Source organism: Ochotona curzoniae, unplaced genomic scaffold (genome assembly GCF_017591425.1).
Source record: "Ochotona curzoniae isolate NIBS_2020 unplaced genomic scaffold, NIBS_Ocur_1.0 contig_2318, whole genome shotgun sequence".
Taxonomy (NCBI): domain Eukaryota; kingdom Metazoa; phylum Chordata; class Mammalia; order Lagomorpha; family Ochotonidae; genus Ochotona; species Ochotona curzoniae.
The window spans coordinates 16,178,210-16,194,027 of record NW_024465419.1 but is presented as its reverse complement, the minus strand read 5'-3'; the positions used below and the strand labels follow the sequence as shown (position 1 = coordinate 16,194,027).

General features: G+C 35.0%; 1 protein-coding gene across 4 annotated transcripts in view; it reads right to left on the bottom strand.

Annotated features, from left to right (window-relative positions):
* LOC121151335 (regulating synaptic membrane exocytosis protein 2-like) overlaps window positions 1–15,818 on the bottom strand; it is a 351,958-nt gene that overhangs the window by 54,931 nt on the left and 281,209 nt on the right. For 3 of the 4 annotated variants that reach the window (XM_040972683.1, XM_040972685.1, XM_040972684.1), the window contains one exon: window positions 12,969–13,085. In XM_040972683.1, coding sequence (XP_040828617.1) covers window positions 12,969–13,085 — 117 coding nt within the window. Of the gene's footprint in view, window positions 1–6,605; window positions 6,672–12,968; window positions 13,086–15,818 lie in introns of all 4 variants that reach the window. The other variant, XM_040972681.1, reaches the window with a different exon arrangement.

The window sequence follows — 15,818 nt, the reverse complement described above, 5'->3', positions numbered from 1 at the left end:
CCCACACAACTATATCCACAAAAATACCAATTATTTATTTATTATAGACATTCAAGCAAGCATTAATGATCTCCAAGACTAATGTATCAAGGACTTCTACTTGACCTATAAATTCCATAAATTTCATTTTTTAATAACAATGCAAGCAATTCAAAGAGAACAGCAGGACACAACACAATATCCCTAGTATCATAAACTAGATGGCATGCAATTTTGGACCTGTAAATATTAGGCTATATGATTTTCAAAACTGAACACCAGCTTTATTTTGTATCATATCTTCTGATTATTTTAAATTTTAAAAACATAACATAACTTAAAAGACAATTTATAAACATTTTAAGTTCACACATCATTGTTGTTCTAAGATAGATTTAGTACTTTCTGGGTAAGAATATCCAGACATATCAAAACAACTGAATGTAATATACAATATTGAATATAGAATACTGAAGCACTAGTCATAGGGAAATGAAAAGGTAAACTTAGAGAGCAAAAACCACAACTTACTTTTTGCTTCTAAAAAACTACTTTGGAGACAACATTTTTCAAGAAATAATTATTTATAGCTTGTTACCAGATTTTAGTGTAGCATTTTATGTGTCTTCATCCCAAGGAGGCATCTGTTTATCTACCCACTCATCCATCATTCTTCTAATATTTATTGAAAAAACAAGTTACACAGAGACGGAAGAGAGAGAGCTCTTCCTTCTGCTGACTCACTTCTTAAACAGCCAGAACAGCCAGAGCTGGGCTACTCAGAAGCCAAGGAGCCTGGAGCTTTCTCCAGGTTTTTCTCACAGGTGCAGAGGCCCAAGAACATAGGCCATCCTCTGCTTCCTTCTAGGCACATACGCAAGGAGTTGGATCGGAAAGCAAGGAGCTGGGACCTGAATCAGCTTCCATATGGGATGCTGGCCTCAGAAGATTTATTAGACCATGGCACCGGCCCCACTCATCATTCCTATATATGCATTTCTTAAGTTCTTTCAATCCTATTTTTATGAGTTCCAAACTTTATATTTATTTAAATATTTGTTATTATGAGTTAATAGTTTTCTCATGAAATATGAAAAGCCTTTGGTGTATCTATTATCAGTGAGATTCAGGACAATATTTTATTTCTTTTTCCAAAATTTGAGATGTTCTGACAGCATCTAGGAATTTTTCAAAGTGAAAAGTAAAATATAAGGATATACTGTTTCACTTCTTTGATGCTGTGTTATTTGTAATAGCTGAAGCTCAGGTAATTATTTCACATAAGTTGCTAATGTTTTTTGTCTTCAAAAGGGTATTATTATTTAAAAAATAAAGAGACCGCTGTTAAAATCCCTTATAAAATGCATCTCTTTAGTAAAATTTGCTTGAAACTATTTGCCTACCTTTTAAATTTCACTTACATTTTTTCTCAGATATTACTAAGCATATGATTATTACAGTATGATATGAAAATAAGTTAATAAATGAAGCATGAACCACAAGAAGATGGTAGAAAGCTCAGGTTGGGTACAGTAGCCTAATGGCTAGAATCCTCCCCTTGCATGTGCCAGGATCCATATGTGCACCAGTTCATCTCCCAGCTCCTCCACATCCCATCCAGGTCCCTGCTTGCCGCCTGAGAAAGCAGACGACAGCCCAAAATGCTGGAACTCTGCACACATTTGAGAGACCTGGAAGAAGCTCCTTGATCCTGGCTTTGGATCGGCTTGGCTTTGCCTGTTACAGACACTTGGGGAGTGAACCAATGGATAGAAGATCTTTCTCTGTGTCTCTCCTCCCTATAAATCTGAGTTTTCAATTACAGTTAATCTTAAAAAAAAAAAAGGAGAATGAAAAGCTACTCTAAACTCTAATAATACATAATGAAGATCAAGGCAGGCTCCGACTCCTACCACTTAGTAAGATTTAGCTGTGGCTAGGTAAGGACTAAAATTATTGCTGATAAGATTTAAAATATAACTTCCTAAATTAAACACTGCCATAGCATTTCTTTAGGCAATTGATATATAAATCTTGAGAAATTCAACCATTTAGAGAAAGATCAAAACTTAAAAAGGGGAAATAATATGTAGCTACTTGGAATGCTTAAAATATTTTGGTGCCCTAGGGCCTGGCTCCAGGGCCTAACGGCCAAAGTCCTCGCCTTGACCGCGCCAGGATCCCATATGGGCGCCAGTTCTAATCCGAGCAGCTCCACTTCCCATCCAGCTCCCTGCTTGAGGCCTGGGAAAGCAGTCAAGAACGACCCAAAAGTCTTGGGTTCCTTCACCCATGTGCAAGACCTGGAAAAGGATCCCAGCACCTCAGCAAGACACTTAGCTGTCTTTATTTCTCCTCAGCATGACACTTAGCTGCACAGCCAGTACTAATTCAGGTTGCTACAATATTTCTTTCAATTGCCAATCACATAGTCATGATTAGAGAGGGGGTTGATTGTCAGACATCGTTTTTTGTCTTAACTCCTATAGTAATGCTGAGACTTCCATGTATATGCAGGGAATAATTTCACAGTTACGGATTTCAATCTGTCGATTTTCAGAACTTCAACAATCTTCATTTTTTTTTTTCTGCAACAGCTTCCCACTTCTGAAGAAATACTTTAAATTTTAGAATAATATAAAATTATCCAAACTCACAAATTTTAAATTTTATTATCCAAAACTTTTATTTCAACAATTAATTCTAGCACATCTCATAATCTCACTCTCAATTTACTCATTTTCCATTTGATATTTTCTGCCAATACAGATCATCCATTTGTCTTTCTTATCCACTCTACTCTGAGACGAAGCCCCTGAAGAGCTTCCACACTGCACTCAGACTTCCTGCTAATCTAAGTCCTCCTACTCAAAAACTCATCAGAATCCTAATATCTGCTATTGTCATAATTGACTTCTATTAGCATCGAACTTTTATTTAGCGCCATTTCCCTTATCCATTTTCTTCCTGCCTCAACCATTAAAAAAATAGATTTTTTTTTGTTCACAAGCTGTAGCTATGCATTCAGCCCAACTCCTCCCCATCATCCCTAAATCTGTTCTGAAGAACTATCCTCATTTCATTTAGAACATTCCACATATCATATAAACCATAGTTTATCTTGATATAGTATCACACATATTTACCCTGGAGGAGAACTCCAGGTGAGTTCTCCTCACCATGAGGTACATGTTATCTTGAAACCTGGTCTGGAAAATTGAATTCACAAAAATTAATATCACTTCTTTATTTTTACCCCTTCAATAAGGTGGCTTTTGTTCTTACAAGTGTCCAAGTATTCTGATCCAATTCGATGAATAAGGGAGGTTATTTGGACACACTAAGTCCAAAATGGAACTTTGTCAAGTAGGTCAAAGAAGGAAAATGGAGCAAAGGTATTGGGCTAAGGATATTTCTGAAAATAGGTTTAATCTCTGGATTATAATTAGTTAAAGAATGATGTGAACTACAAAGCATAAGGTAAAAGGATCAAGAAAGTGTAGTTCTCTGTTGGGATAAATAAAAAGTAAAGTAACTAAATTAAAAAAAAAAAAAACGTGTGCAATTCTAGAATCCAAGAGTGACCTATTTTAATTAAGTGTTATGACAGTACAATGAGAAGTGGTGATAAAGTTCAGAGTCTGGCTTCGGGAGTGTAGTTGTGCTCAGTTGCATTATATTCAAAGAAACAACAGTTAAATCAAAGACAAGAAGCCCAGAACAGTATGCCAATATATACAAAAGAATGAGCAGATATCTAGGTAAGTTCGTATATTTTCAAAAATTGTCAAAAGTTTGAGTTTTTCATAATGGATCAGAATAAAGATCAGAAGAATGAGTAACAGAAGGTTAATAAAGCAAGAAGCATGATTAAAATCACAGTAAAATACGGAAATGTTATTGAACTGAAAACTCAGTGCAACATTTACTATTCCTGTGAAAGAGGCATGAGATAGAATAGGCAGGGCGAGCACAGGAAAGTGCCCGGTTTGTAACCAAATGTTCTGAATAGCAGTTTGGGTAGTAGATTTAACAAATGTCCATTTTTATTACATTGCTTTTAAACTTAAACATACTCTTATGTATGGGTCAAAATTATGGGAGGAAAATACTATCTAAAAATATATATATTAAGGGCAATCATTTAGCATTAGCAGTTAGTACACCAGTTGGGACACCTTTGTCCATATCAGAGTCCCTGGGTACTAGCCAAGCTCTAGCTCCTAACTCCAATTTTCTATTAATGCAAAATCTAGAAGAAGGCAGTGGTGGGTTAAGCCACTTGAACCCTGACACACAAATGAGGACCTAGATTGTGTAAATTCAACTTCCATCTACTGTTGACAGTTTTTAGGGGAATGAACCAGCAGATGGAAGTGCTATCTTACCATCCATCCATTTCTTCATTTTCTTAAAGAAATAAGAACAGAATTCCTGAAAAGCCCACCTAAATTGTTAAGAGATAGATGTGCATTCAGGCCCTCAGGGTTTCATCACCCTAGACCATGGTGTGTGCAGTTTACTACGAATAAGATAATGCATATGCATGCATAAGTACATAACAAATCTTACACATATGAAACCTTATTTTTTCTAAAACAGATTTCCTGGTGCCAGATTTAAAGATTAAACATTACATGTACAAAATAATAAATAAATTATAAAGTTAATGATCATGTGTTTCCATCCACAGACCAAATCATGGCACAAAAACACAATTCATACATGCTCCCTTTGAAACAGCATGTTAGCCTGAGGTTGAGAACCATTTGAATGAGAACATGAAATTAATGATCAGTTTAGAACTGAATAACTGTTTCTGTCTACACTGATGAACTAGAAAACTGAGAAAAATGAAGACAATGTACTTGCCTTCATTTCAATGAAAATATGAACAATACAAAGCACAGCAAAAGAAATAAAATATATGGTTTTAACGAAGAGATACCCAAATAAACAGAATGACTATGACAAATAATCTCATTCATGCATGCCACCCACCTTAAGAAAAGTCTCATCCAAGCAATTGAATATAAGTATATAACTAATTTTTCAGTTTTGTAAGAAAACTGTATAATCATTACAATAAAAAATGGAAGTTCATATACAGCAAGAAAAAATAACTTAAAATAATGATTTAGTATCGAAGCAAAATAACAAAGACAAAAAACCCTCCCACAAAAGCACAATAGAATCAGACACAGCAATAAACACTAACAATAATTAAGCTAGAAGGCACTAATATTTAATTCCATTTATAGAAATGCATCACATAATTCAAACTATCAGTAATGCACTGCCATTGTCATCTCATATTTTCTTCCAGATTTACAACATGAATTCAATCCTTAGCGTTTTATTCATTAGTTTCGTCTTTTTCTATTTAAGAACTCCTAATTAATGAATTTAATAGGGACAAATAAAGTCACACATAACCTCCAATTAATCTAAAACAATACGAAGCCATTAAATGTGCATAATTTCTGATCTATATTATAATTCCTCATCTCAAACAATGATACATTATCACATCATTCTATTTACCTACATGTTCTGAAATTGTTACTATAGAACCAGTTTAAATCCTTAGAGCTACGCATTCTTGAGAATTTTATGAATATCGCAGATTTTCATCTGCTTTTCTTTCTAGTCCATACTTGTTTCTGATACTGACAGGTACTTGATATTTCTCTCCACAACAAACTATATTTCTTGGAGTGATTTAAACAATTAACTAGAGATCGTTGCATCTCATATCAGAATGCATGGTTCTGCTCCAGATTCCTGTCCATGCATACTTTGGGACAGTAGGTGATGATTTAAGTATGTGGGCCGTGGCACCTTTGTGGGAGATGTGGACTGACTGTTCAGTACCTGGATTTAACCTGAGCCAGTGTTTGTGGAAATTGAGGAAGCTGACTCTCTCTCTCAGGATGTGAACTCTCAGGATACAAACTCTCTCTCTCTCTCTCAATCTCTCTGTCTCTCTTTCAAATCAGTAAAATAATCTTTTAAAATTAAACCATATATCTTTAAGGTCTTGGAGATGTAGCATCTATGACCCACGGCAAATTCTCATGTAGAAAAGAGAAACAGCAAAACAGTGGTGGTGTAGAAGGTTCCGCAGACTCAGTGTTAACAGATGTGGGGACACCAACTGTGATCAAGGACTGGAGTACAGTCACCTTTGACAAGGGAGCAATGAACAAATCAGTTTAACCTAACTACTCTAAACACTGACTCTACCTTTAACAGGTTGTTAAGACATGTACAAATCAGTGCTGAATAAATATCTAATTATGAACTCTGTTGAGAAAGGCAGACAATCAGCTGAAATAAATTTCAGAAGAGTACTTCTCTGTTATCCATGTAGATAACAAAGTTAATTTTTACTTCTGGAAAGCTAAAATTGTAATGCAATTAAAATAATCATCATCAAAGAGAAGCTTTATTTTTAATATCCTCTTACAATTAAATAGCTCTTAAACATTTTATTTCCAACTATTGTTAAGGATAATCTTCCTGTACTTAAAAAATATAGGAAAGGATAAAAATTAAATATATCTTATCAGTATACAAGTACATGCAATTCTACAAACAGACTCAATTGTAAGGAAAAAAAATACCTGCCATCCCTGTGATGATGTTCAAAGGTCTTACTGTATCTGGAGCGAGGTAGAGTAAGAAAATGACTGAAAGCATGGCAAAAACAAGAATATAAATGAGACTTAGAAAAGAAGGGGAAGGGTAAAGCTTAACTTTAAAAGTGAGATTCAAAAAGAAGAGCAGGCAATAAGCAAAGCAAATAAAAATTACAGCTGGAAAATTTGTCCTTTTCTCCCAGTGTCTTCCTAATATGGCAGATTTTTAAAGTTAGCTCTTAAAAGGGGTATGGGAGGGGTGGGGGGAATCCCCAGTGCCTATAAAACTGTATCACATAATACAATGTTAACAACAATTTAAAAAAAATGTATTATTAATATTAACTAAATAAATTTATTGGAATGTTGTATATTTCCATTAATATACATTAATTATATTTATTATTACACAATTTAATGAATTTCATGCCTCATGATTACCGTAAGAAATCAAAGCAGCACCCTGATTCTTAATTGTTTGTAGTTGATTCTTTTTCCATAGCACTAAATTAAAATTTTCTATTAAACTTTTTAATGCTAAAACACTCAATCCTGGAATAGATGATTATTATCTTTCAATAAACAATAGAAACAAATCCTGAACTCTCTCAACTTGGGTGCTGAAGATCCTCAATTTTTTAATATTGCTCTCTATTTCTCTCTATCTTGTATCAATTAGTATTTGGTTTTTACATTGAATTACTCCCACTTATGGTAAATGAATATTTGTAATTAAGTCCTCTTCAATAAATGAGTTATTTATCATAAGAAATCACCTTTAAAAACACACACACAATACTACCTCTAAACCTAGAATGTGTGTGCTTGTAAATCTTTACTTGTCTTAGTCAACAAAGAAGACATGTCTCTATTGGATACTGCTTATCACATGACCTAACTTCACTTACAATTAACTCCTGCCTTCCTCATTGTTCAATTTCACCAAATTCTAAAAACAAAATCTTTGCTAATCTTGACTCCCTCTCTAGGGAGTTAGGGTTAGGGTCTAGGGAGTCAAGAGATCGTCTCTCTCATTTGCTTTTCATCATAAAATGTTTGAAAACAAATCTGTTAATTCTTGTTGCCTCTCATTCACTTCCTATTCTTGCCTTAAGCTTAATATGATTTGATTTTTATCTTTATAGTTTCCTTGAAGCTATTCAAGACTGGTCCCTGAAACATCCTTCAGGCTACTCTTGATGTTCATTGCATCACACTACACTTGCCTATGGCAAACTCCTTGATTTTTAAGCTTATATTTTCAGATCCTGTGCTCGCTTGGTTTCTATAGCATTGCTCCCTCTGACTGGTATCAAAGCATCTGCTTCACACAGAACTATCTGATAACCACTCCTTTAAAACTTTTGTCTACATTGCTTCATAACTGAAGTAGATTCAACTATTTCCACATTCCCACAGAAAGACAAACTGAATATGAGTAGTACGGGTAAGTTTCAAAATAGGTTGCTTCTGAAATTCACAGTGCAGGCTGATACCACCGGCACACAAGGCTTGCTTTCCCACCAGGTGCCTTCTTTACTCATTGCATTTCCTGAATTCCCTGAGTCAGTTACCCACAGGCATTTGCTTTCCAAGATTCATTCCTTGACCACCTCATACGCTAACAGATTATTTCCGAGGAATACTATTTATTTTTACAGTGTGAGCTACAACTTCACTTTAGACTTGATCTCTCACTGAATCGTACAGCACATTTCGGGTGGAGTCTTCACATGGTGTTTGTATGTCATACAGGCATTTCAGCTACACACACATTAATTGCGAGCCTTACCTCACTTGGCCTATCTGGATATCTGGTGAGATACATTTGTGAAATGAAGGAGTTTAATGTTGGTTTTCTGAATTTTTCTAAATACAATAATACTTGGTTTCAAACAATATTTGATGCAGAATCAGATTTATATGAATCCGCTAGAATCAAATAGACTGGCTAAAACAGAATGAGGTGCCCAGATCCTTACCCAGCATGTCTTTCTCAGCTATCTTATCAGCCTACAGGCTCCTTTATGGAACTTTGAATCCAGTCATCTCTGCCATATTACACAGTCATCTCTTAATTTAAAACATAAATTTTTAATCACCTTTGGAATTTAAGAATACTTCACCCATCATTCTTCCTACAAATCTATTTTTAAGTAAGGGCTTAGGTAGTTACATAATAAAAAAATTTAAAATCTCAGAATTCAAAACTCCTATTTCCTCATTTTCCAATATAAAAAAAAAAACCAAGTACCAATTCTTTCTATTCTGAAGCACATTTGATATTCATCTTCTGGTACTTTCCATTATCAAGATCACTACTTTTCTTCACACACAACAGACTTTCTAAAGTTCTCTAAATACTTCATGTAGTTTCCTGATTTCAGAACTTCACTCATACTATCCAGTGTGGAGAATTCCCATCTTTCCTCTCCTCCCTTCTTTCTTATTTCAAAATTCTACTCAGCTTTGAAGTTCAGCTTCTCATTGACACTTTTTCTAGCAGAACTCAAAAAGCAGTTCCTTCTCTAATCTGTTCCAATAATAACATGTGTCTGCTTCAAAGTCTTCAACATTTTATAATTGATTGGTGCATAATTTGTCTGTCTAGATCAGGATAATGTTTTTTATATGTTTATTCATAATAGATGACCCAATAAAAATAGCTTAAATAAGTAAAACCAAGGGGCCTGTGTTACAATACATCGGGTTAAGTAGCCAGCTTAGACACAGGCATCGCCTAGGAGCACTGTCACAGCCGCACCACTTTCCATCCACCTCCGTGGTAATGCGTCTAGGAGGACAGTGGAACATTGGCACATTGGCTTGACCGCCTGCTACCCACGTGAGAGACCTGAAAAGAGTTCCTGGCTCTGGCTTCAGCTTTGCTTAGTCTGGCTATGCTGATGGACCATTTGTGGCATGAACTAGCAGATGGAAGACTGCTTGCTGCCTCCCTCTCTCTGGAACTACATTTAAAATAGATAATAGTTACATTTAAATAAATAAAGACAATGTTACAATGCCATGATGAAACTTTCTCTGAAGAGAGCTGTTATTCACATACCACAGAAACATTTAGAAATATAAACAGAAGATTATGTGCCTACGTAGTCTAAGAAAATGAGCAGGCATTATTAAACAAAGCTATCCCAGTTTTAAAAAGAACAGAAATAACAACTGTTAAAATACGGGATGTACTTCTTTTCAAAGGTAAAGTTCAAAACTTATTGAAACAGGAGAATTGGTGAAACATATATTATCATACAATTTCTAAGATTTTCCCTAGAGTTTTGTAATTAAATATGCTACTATAAAGCACAATAAAACACTAATCAGAAATCACATTTATCAAGCATCAGTTTGTTTTATTTTTCTTTCTCATCTCTAGTCACATGAGTTCTTAACCTTACATGTCATGATCTTCTTTGAGCTTCCATTAAAACTATGAAAAAAATATATAAGCATTATTTTAAAAATCCTTCTGTTTTAGCAAACCCTCTAAAATCTACCTAACATCTACTGATGTATCCAAGTTGCTGCACCCACTTTGTATGCTTAAAAGCCACCTTGCATTTCCTCATTAAGCCATACTTACTTACATTTCTGCCAAAGTTAGTATACAGCATAAGACCTTAAAAATAACGCTGTATATTAAAAATTACATTTAGCCAAATCTATCTTAATTTTTCAAAGAATCTCAACAGAGCATTTATCTAATACAAAAGAAAACTAAGAAATCAATACACAAAACTTTGAAAAGCAGAAAACAAATCACAATCATGATTTAAGAATGCTATTATTGAGAGAACTGAACTAGATAACCCATTTGGCTTCAAAACATACTTTGATTCTTAACAGCAACACAAATCATAAAGAATTATTAATTGGATTATCAATAGAATTATCCATCTAGCTTCATTCCTAACCCAGCTCCCTACTAATGGAATAGAAAAGGAGCAAAGCATGAACAAAGTCCATGAACAGAGCATGAACATGCAAATCAAGAAGGAGCGCCAGGTCCCTGGTTTCAGCCTGGCCCAGTTCTTGTTACTGTGGCCATCTTGGGCATGAGTTAGCAGATGAAACATCTCTCTACCTCCGTAACCCTGACTTTCAAATAAATAAATAAAACGTTACACAAAAAAAATTAACATATAATTCAATTATACATAATGTACATTAAAAGAATATGAAAACTAATCTGCCTATAACACTCAAATTTATGGTACCCAAGTATTGTCGATTAAGATGGAATGCTTAAAATTGGTATTATGTTACAGTAGGTTGAGCTGTATATATAATATTGACATCCCATACTAACATTGATTTGAGATGGCATTCATCCATTTTCCATCCAGATTCCCAATAATGTGTCTGGAATAGCAGCCTAAGATAGTCCCTGTTACCCACATGAGGACTCAGATGAAATTTTACGTTCCTGGCTTACAGTTGAGGGGCTGTTGTGGACATCTGGGGATGAACCAGCAGATGTAATAGATCTCTTCCTCTTTCTTGTTCTTTTCTCTCTCTCTCTCTCTCCCCCCCGCCCCCCTCCCCCGTGTTACACTGTCTTTCAAATAAATCAATAAACCTTTAAAGAAAAAAAAGATCAAACAACATTATTTCTGATTCAATATAATCAGCATTGTATTCACACATAACTTTTCAATGCGTGTATCTCTTAATTCTTCATCCTTTACAATGGGACTGTATGATACGCAGAAGCAATCCATCTCTGTATCTTTGCTCTCCTTTCCCAGGCATGAAGGTACAACTCACATTGTACAATTTCTATAAAACTCAAAACTTGTATTTATTACTGTGGCTGTGGTAACTGATTTGTTTTTCCTAAATTATTAAGCACATTAAATGTGAATTATTAGCAAATTAATAGATTCTTTTCAAGCACTTAGAGTAAGGCACATTTTGAGCATATGCTGTACTTTTACAGACACTAAGTCAGTTAACTTACAGAATCCTATATAGTTGGTAATAATATTCTAATTATGGAAATCAAATTTTAGATGAATTTCCAAAACTGCATTTAGCAAGAGTTAAAATCTTTTAGGTTCAAAAAATAAAACATTTATTTCCAAATCACATGCTTCAATAGTAGACTTTTCTACTCGAAGACATCAGCTTTTACTGATAACGAAGTCAGAAGACAATACCATAATTATAGTCATTTTTCTTTCATCATTATTATACTTAGTAAACATTCCCTTTTTTAGGTAGTATATCTATTATTGCTCCAGAAAATACAGATCACCATGGAAATCTTCATCTAATTAAACATACATAAGATACTATCTTAGCTTGAATCTGATACTGGTACTTTTACTAATTTAATAGTGCAACAACTTCTTGGATGCCAAGCGCTGAAGTCAACATTTGTTTGGCACTTCTTAACAATTCGATAGCTTTTACCCAGGCTTCTAGGGATGTATGCTAACAAAGGCATTATAAGCACAAATTCAGTGTAACCCTTGATTTAGACAAACAATTAAATCTGTAAATACTGACAGTAATTTTTCACATCAATTGATTTGAAAGTTCTCAGGTGTTCATAAAAAATTGGTTTAGGAGTCATATAAAAGAGTTTTTAATTTCCTCATTATAAAATCATTTGCTTTGAACAGTAACTTTTTTCCCAATCGCACACTCATTTGATAGTTTGGAGAGAAAATATGACAGGACTCATTTTATATATAATCAAAACATGAATTAGAGTAAAATGATTAGCTTAAGTTTAAAAAATTGTGAAGATTGTAATAATCCATGTTACCTTCAAATATATCACATTTAATGAAACAGATTCAGAGAATGCTTCAAAATACAGCAATCAGCAAGCATGATTGTTTAAGATACTTAAAATGTTTACAGAAAGCCGTGAGTAAAAAAACTCTTCATGAATCATGATAAGCTGCTTCCTGATCAAACCAGACTCTGTTCAATCCTATATAAAAAGGCACGATGACTTCTCCGAGAAACAGAAAAGACTTTAAATTCTGATGCCTCACAAAAACGTTTTCATAAATAACTGATCATGAAAAAATAATATAACATTTTGTTTTCATTATAATTATCTTATAATATTTTGTGAATTTAATCTTTGATTTAACAAGGGATTAAAGTTCCTAAAGCAAGATGGTTTTGTTTTTACTCAACAAAAAAATATAGGTGTGTGTGTATGTGTTTCCCAATGGGGAAGGCCTAAGACAGAATGTGGGCATTGTAAAGGAAAACATGATTTTAGAAACTATGACAAAGAAATAGGCAAAAACATTTTCTATAATTCCTTGCAGAAGACAGTGACTATCGTAAGAACTAGATAATCAGATTTACCTGTCTCTGTCTGGAGAGTAGTGATCATCCATGACACGGTGTCTATCCATCCGGCTAATTGTATTATAATGTCCGGTAGTTGTTCGGGTCCCTCGAAGTCCCTGTTCCACATTCCGACTGAAACAGCAAGATCCATTAAGTATCTTAGGAAGCCATAATCATATACATTAGGTAATGTTTTTAATTAACACATACAGTAGAGAACGACAAAGCAACTTCAATGTCGTCTACTTTTCTGTTTTTGTTTAACTGTTTTGTGTTCAAGATTAACTAGACCCATGACTAATGGAATGAATTTCAGTTAAAAACTGACAATCAACCAAGGATATTACTAGTATAATAGCAACACAACATTAAAGGGCCTAAAATAAGCTAGTATCAACAGCGATAAATAAGGAGTATCAAAGTTAACTAATGGATGACTCTCAATTCTTTAGCAGTGATATTCCATGACATGATACACAAGAGGAGTATGTGTATGTAGAAAAAATGAGTTGACAGTTTGTTTATAAGGCTATAGGAATGGGAATATGTGATGTGTCTCATAGGTGGTTGGACATAACTGAGAGCCCAAGACAACAAGTCAAACTCAGCCTGCTTCTGACCTGCCTCACTTGCTAGCACCCTAGAGCAAAGCGCAGTGTTCATGTACATACTGTATTACAAACATCTGCTGTCTTGCTTTCTTCCTTATTTCATCCATCATGACACATGGGTACACTGTAGCTACAGTCACCTAAAGTGTATTTTGCTTCAGCGCTAACTCCTCTACCATGACACACAGCAGCTCCCTGAAACATAATTAAGATCATGCTATCTCATGGCACAAGCCAAAACACATAAATTAAATTTTTAAATATTTGACTTCAATTAATGAGCTACTTTTCTGTATTTTCCCACTCTTTTCCGAATTAATTTGTAATGGCAAATTTATATTAAGCCCACACATATTATATAAATTGAAACAGAAATTATGTATTTATGTTGCATTAACTGCTCAATATGTTTATTATTATGGGATAGCGGTAAAAATTTCTTGCTCTTCAGATTTACTCATTTATGCTTTTTTATCCTGCCATATCAATTTCAGAATGGTGACAGGTTTTTGAAAATTGTACACTGTATTTTTAAGTTATAATTTAATTTGTGAAGAATTAATTTCTTTATCATATTAAGCCATTCTACCCATGATTAAGGCATCTTTTTCGGTTATTCCTTACCATTTTACATTTTTCTTTAAAAAGATCTCATTAATTATTAGCAAATTTGTACCTTATGTTTGAGAATAATGCTTGATGCATGTCTTACTATATTTTCTAGCTTGTTAAGTTTGTAAGCTTTGTTAAGTTTATCTTTGGCCAACTATTTTATCTATATGGCTATATATGAAATGTATGCCTCACGCAAGTGTTAAAACTTTTATTATATTGAGCTTTCATCTTATTCATTCACCTCCCAGGCCAAACAACAAAAAGATAGAGGAGAGCTCTTCCATCCATTGGTTTATTCCCAAATAGCCACAGCAGCAAGCTCCAGGACAGGCTGAAGCCAAGACCAGGAGCACCATCCTGTCCTATGAGGGTGTCAGGGGTTCAAAAGTTGGGCCAGCTAAGGTATTTAAGAGGAAGTAGGATCTGAAGTGAAAATAAAGTAAGTTAGGACTTGAACTGTCATTCCTATATGGGGAGCCAGCATTGCAGAATGTGGCTGAACCCACTATGCTATTAACGCTGGGTTTTTGGTAGATAACTATAAAATAAAAAAATAATTATCTTTCTTTTCTTTCCAAATCCTTCCATCTATTCTTCTTCTCTGCTTAATGGATTTTTCAAGACATCAAGTACTACATTAAACAGTGACAGTAAACATGAGCATCCATTTCTTGTTTACATTATTAATATAAATGACTCCAAACATTTCCATAAGTACATTGTAAGGTTCCATTTATATTGCCAAGTCTTCATGAATACCAAGTGGTTCTCCTTCCTTCCTTCTTTCTTTCCTTCTTTCTTTCCTTCCTTCCTTCCTTCCTTCCTTCCTTCCTTCCTTCCTTCCTTCCTTCCTTCCTTCCTTCCCCGTTCTTTCTCTTTTTTGAAGATAATTCATTTGAAAATCAGAGTTTCTGTGTGAGAGAGAAACAGAAGGCCAGAGCCAGAAACTTATTCAGAGATTCCCACTTGGGTAGCAAGTGAAAAATCATCTCACTGGCTGAAGTGGCACTCCAGAATCAACGAGCCCTGCATCTTCTGACCACAAGCAAAGGAGGGAACCTGTGTCTTCCTACAGGAACAGTGTTGATGAATCTGACTTAGTAGAAACTGGGATAAAAAAATCTCCAATCGATAAGGGCAAAAATTCAGCTTTTAACATCTGGGAATCCCCCCTAGTAACCTGGTTCATGCCTATACTAATACCAATAATAGTTATAGGTCTTTCATTAACAATTGCCCCTTGTTTTCTAAGGTTCGCCAAAGAAGAAAATCCTTGAAGCCTCATGAGTTACTCTCACCTCTCAACTGTTACTCCACCCCTTCATTACGGTGCCCAGGGAGCCCTCTCTGGACCACAATTAGGGACGACACCCCTCTCCAGCAGAAAGTAGCCAGAACGACTTCATCACCTCTTTCCTATTACCAAGAGTCTGGAATGATGGCTACCCAGGGCACTGGAGGCGAAGGGCTAGGTCTGCTCTAGACCCGGCAAGTCTCCTAGGCTTCAGCCCAGAACAGGAAGGGCCACAAGAGCCAGTTACGTCATTGGCCTGGCAGGATTCCAGCCAACCAATGGCACACCTGAATGGGAATGGACATTCCTTACATAATTGGGGCATAGACAGCCCCTTTGCCAGCC